We start from the raw sequence: 5,190 nt of genomic DNA, 5'->3' as shown, positions 1-5,190 counted from the left end.
TGCATGTTGTTGATGTTAGTTCTGTATGTGCAGTTAAGGGCAAGGCCTGCTGTTCTGTTGGGAGCCAGCTACAGCTTGACCATATTACCGGACAGTAAACAAGATAAGACAAGACCAGAGCCTGAACAACTAGTACAGTTGGTTTAGGTGTCAAAAACGCAGAACATCTGTTAAGAACAGACATACCCCTCCCCATCTTCACAACAGCTTTGTCAATATGATTTGATCGTGATAAGTGACCATCCAATGTTATACCTAGAAGTTTAGCTTCCTCAACTTGCTCAATGCTCCACAACTCCAGTTAAGGTTTAGGTCTTAGAGAATGTTTTGAACCAAATAGGGAGTGAAAGGGCTCGGGTGATGGGTTGATGGCCACAGACAGACCTCATGGGAACACCTGGCCTAGCAAAACTTCATCCTGGGCTGGGAAATGAGATCATGTTTACATTCTAGGGACCTTGTGATAGGGATGACAGTGAAAACATGACTTTGAGCATCAACAAACAACACAAACTGTATCTCTTCCCATACCATCTCATCTCACACCCCTCATCAAGCCCTACAGAGCTGCTCCGTGTATCTCCTCGTCTCCTTCCCTCAGACCTCATCTCTCTGTTAGCTACCAGACCCAGAAGACGTGTAGACCAGCAGCCCAATGGAGCAGACAGTGGTGCTGATCACAGGATGCTCCTCGGGGATAGGCCTCAGTCTGGCCGTCCGGCTGGCCTCGGATCCAGCGAAAATGTACAAAGGTAAGCAGTTACTGACTTGCAAGGGCATCACTGTACAGAAAGCGTTTATTTTATTCAGTGCCGTAAGATCATGCAATAAACAGTGTGGGTACAATACGTGATATGTTTGTTGCATAAATGCTTTGAGCAGTAAGCTGTCTGAGTTTTATGCCAGTTTACTACACGGCATCCACATATTAGAAACAGGTTTTGGTTGGTTTATCTGCGTCACAATTTAATTACAGAAAATTCTAGTTTTGGAAACTATGGTGACAATATAATGTCAATGTCAAGCCCTGTATTTCATCTGTTTTGTTTCGTACATGTTTAATGCTAAATCTTTGATGGCGAAGTCTCTGATGTCCTTGACCACTGATATCAACTCTGTTTAGTCTATGCCACCATGAGGAATCTTGCCAAGAAGGAGCGTCTGCTGGACTGTGTGATGGGCCTGCACAAGGACACCCTGGACATCCTCCAGATGGACATCACTGACCAGCGGTCCATTTTGGATGCCAGGGACAGGGTCAGGGAGAAGAGGGTGAACATTCTGGGTATGACCAGAGTCATGACTTACAGTAACAGTGTTATATTGTGTGTGTGTGTGTGTGGTTGTGTGTGCGAAACAGAAAAACAGATGTCCTTCATATTATTACATCAACGACAATTTCTTTACATGTGTACAGCATACAGTATGTCATGTGCTCTGGCTTTCTGTTTATCTGTGGTATTCATGTTGACAGTGTGTAATGCTGGTGTGGGGTTGATGGGGCCGCTCGAGGCCCAGTCCCTGGCCACCATGAGGCAGATCCTGGAGGTCAACCTCCTGGGCACCATCAGCACCATCCAGGCCTTCCTACCAGGGATGAAGGCCCAGGGCCATGGACGCATCCTGGTCACTGGCAGCATCGGTGGGCTACAGGGTRAGAGAGAGAGAGCAGGGCTGGRGTGACAGGRGGRGGARTGGRATGAAATTRCCYTTAGACACTGCTCTGAGGTCAGATTTGGKGGTTTGTTTAGTATTTATTGCCATGATARTCACATATCTMTGTGTRTTATTGTATTRTAGGACTCCCCTTTAATGAGGTGTACTGTGCCAGTAAGTTTGCAGTAGAGGGCGCCTGTGAGAGTCTGGCCATTCTCCTGCAGCACTTCAACATCCAGTGAGTCCAGACAGAGGTCATCAGCTCATGTATCCCTTTGTTAGTGTTTCATTTTGGATGTGCACTGTATTGGTACTGATTGACTCCATCCACCATCATGCAGTGTGAGTCTTATTGAGTGCGGCCCTGTCAACACGGATTTCCTGGACAACCTGCAGAGGGCAGAGCCAGGGGACACTTCGCTGCAGCAGGTCGACGCCCACACACGCAGCCTCTATGACACGTACCTGCAACACTGTGGGATGGTGTTCCAGAACGCAGCTCAGGACACAGAGGATATTGTGAAGGTACAGGTACTGCTTACTTGACATCTATTAGTTATTTAGCTGATCTTATAAGGTGCTCATCCCTGTCTCCAGAGCATACTGCATGTACATACGTATGTATATGATACTAGATATTTATAGATTTTCTATGGAAGTGTAAGTAGTACTGATGAGTAGATTTAATAGCTGGACCCCTCTCAATACAGGTATTTCTGGATGCCATCCAGTCATCGAACCCTGCATTCAGATACTACACCAACAATGCCCTCATTCCGCTCAGCAGCCCTAAGATCTCAGCACTGGACGGGTCCCAGTACATCAGAAATATGAGCAAGATCATCTTCTCAACCAATGGGAAAGGGGAACAAAAATAGCCATCGAACTATGGAATGTAATATAACCCTTTACTTTATACATACAGTACCAGTCAACATTTTTAGAACACCTACTCATTCAAGGGTTTTTCTTTATTTTTACTATTTTCTACATTGTATAATTATAGTGAAAACATCAAAACTATGAAATGACACATATGGAATCATGTAGAAACCAGAAAGGTGTTAAACAAATCAAAATATACTTTATATTTGAGATTCTTCAAAGTAGCCACCCTTTGCCTTGATGACAGCTTTGCACACTCTTGGCATTCTCTCAACCAGCTTCATGAGGAATGCTTTTCCAACAGTCATGAAGGAGTTGTGCTGAGCACTTTTTGGCTGCTTTTCCTTCACTCTGTTGTCCAACTCATCCCAAACCATCTCAATTGGGTTGAGGTCAGGTGATTGTGGAGGCCAGGTCATTTGATGCAGCACTCCATCACTCAACTTGGTCAAATAGTCCTTACACAGCCTGGAAGTGTGTTTTGGGTCATAGTTCTGTTGAAAAACAAATGATAGTCTCACTAAGCACAAACCAGATGGGATAGCGTATCGTTGCAGATTGCTGTTGTAGCCATGCTGGTTAAGTATGCCTTGAATTCTAAATTAATCACTGACAGTGTCACCAGCAAAGCACCCCCACACCATCACACCTCCTCCTCCATGCTTCACGGTGGGAACCACACATGCGGAGATCATCCGTTCACCTACTCTGTGTCTCACAAAGACACGGAGGTTAGAACCAAAAATCGCAAATTTGGACTCATCAGACCAAAAGACAGATTTCCACCAGTCTAATGTCCATTGCTCGTGGTTCTTGGCTCAAGCACATCTCTTCTTCTTATTGATGTCCTTTAGCAGTGGTTTCTTTGCAGCAATTTGACCATGAAGGCCTGATTCACCTCTGAACAGTTGATGTTGAGATGTGTCTGTTACTGGAACTCTGTGAAGCATTTATTTGGGCTGCAATTTCTGAGACTGGTAACTCTAATGAATTTATCCTCTGCAGCAGAGGTAACTCTGGATCTTCCTTTCCTGTGGCGGTCCTCATGAGAGCCAGTTTCATAATAGCGCTTGATGGTTTTTGCGACTGCACTTGAAGAAACTTTCAAAGTTTTAGAAATGTTCCGCATTGACTGACCTTCATGTCTTAAAGTAATGATGGATTGTCGTTTCTCTTTGCTTATTTGAGCTGTTCTTGCCATAATATGGACTTGGTCTTTTACCAAATAGGACTATCTTCTGTATACCACCCCTAACTTGTCACAACACAACTGATTGGCTCAAATACAATAAGAAGGAAAGACATTCCACAAATTAACTTTTAACAAGGCACACCTGTCAATTGATGTGTATTCCAGGTGACTACCTCATTAAGCTGGTTGAGAGAATGCCAAGAGTGTGCAAAGCTGTCATCAAGGCAAAGGGTGGCTACTTTGAAGAATCTCAAATATAAAATATATTTAGATTTGTTTAACACTTTTTTTGTTACTACATGATTCCATATGTGTTATTTCATAGTTTGATCTCTTCACTATTATTCTGAGTTGGTGTGTCCAAACTTTGGACTGTACATAGGCTGTATATAGGCTATACACATGATTTGCATTGGAGCCACACACAAGGACATCATTTCAGCAAACAACATAGATAGCCAAAATCGTCTTCTTTACACACAGTGTTCAACCACCAACTTCGAGGTGGAGGTTTTGCTATCATGTCACAACTTTCTTATACATTTGAAGAGTTTATTTCCAAAACTCTATATCCACCAATCAGAAATGATAATGGGTACCTTCATGTGTGTGTAAGATATTGCTGTTCTTAGATTTTATTGTATGTGTATGAAAATGCGTATTTTTTTGCAAATCTCGATATATCCATTGTTTAGCATGGAATTAAATGATTGTATCCTGTATATTGGACTGTGATGTGTGGTTGTCTCACCGAGCCATCTTAAGACGAATGCACTTTTACTGTAAGTCGCCCTGGATAAGAGCATCTGCTAAATTATTAAAATGTAAAATATGTACATCTTATATTACTGTATTGAATGCTTTTTAAAATATATTTTTTAAATATTGATGTCACAAATGTATCATTCATACAGTTCTTTATAAAAAATTTAGTTATTTTTACATTTGACTGTGTAAAACCTAGCAGTACTACTCATTTATCTGAGAGTGAGGTGAATGTGTCTCTCAGGGATTCTTGAAAGACGGGACAATCCCAACTCTTTCTTTTACAAATATTTTTCTTAAGATTAACAACATTTGAAATATAAATGTTTATAAACCAAAGTATCAGCTACCACACAACGTAAAGGAACAACCTCCTAACTAAAACCTTTTTCATAAAATGCACCTAACTGTATTTCTCTCAACTTAGTCAGACACCATAAAAGGCATTTTATTTGTATATTTATTGTCCAACAAGCGTTTAAGGACATTGGTTGTTTCAGTCTAACCTTAGATTATTCAAATATGTAATACAAATCTTCAAATGTATTTTTGTTTTGTTTTATACTACTGTATAATGTACCAGGGCTAATTTTGTTAGCATTTGGCACGTTTTTCTAAATTCAGAACATAAAACAAGATTTATAAAGCATGTCTAGCACAGCAAGTACTGTACTTCAATAGTTGACATATAT

At 41.3% G+C, this 5,190-nt stretch overlaps 1 protein-coding gene across 1 annotated transcript; it reads left to right on the top strand.

Moving 5' to 3' along the window:
- Positions 1-570: 570 nt before the first annotated feature.
- On the top strand, positions 571-4,535 carry LOC111981834 (estradiol 17-beta-dehydrogenase 1-like). The gene is made up of 6 exons (XM_024013289.2): positions 571-752; positions 1,124-1,285; positions 1,475-1,654; positions 1,801-1,894; positions 1,998-2,181; positions 2,367-4,535. The coding sequence occupies exons 1-6, from the start codon at positions 656-658 to the stop codon at positions 2,532-2,534; spliced, it is 885 nt and encodes a 294-aa protein (XP_023869057.1). The 5' UTR covers positions 571-655; the 3' UTR covers positions 2,535-4,535.
- Positions 4,536-5,190: the final 655 nt, after the last annotated feature.

This window comes from Salvelinus sp. IW2-2015, linkage group LG20, assembly GCF_002910315.2.
Source record: "Salvelinus sp. IW2-2015 linkage group LG20, ASM291031v2, whole genome shotgun sequence".
In the NCBI taxonomy this organism is placed as follows: Eukaryota; Metazoa; Chordata; class Actinopteri; order Salmoniformes; family Salmonidae; genus Salvelinus; species Salvelinus sp. IW2-2015.
This window is presented reverse-complemented; position numbering and strand designations above follow the sequence as displayed.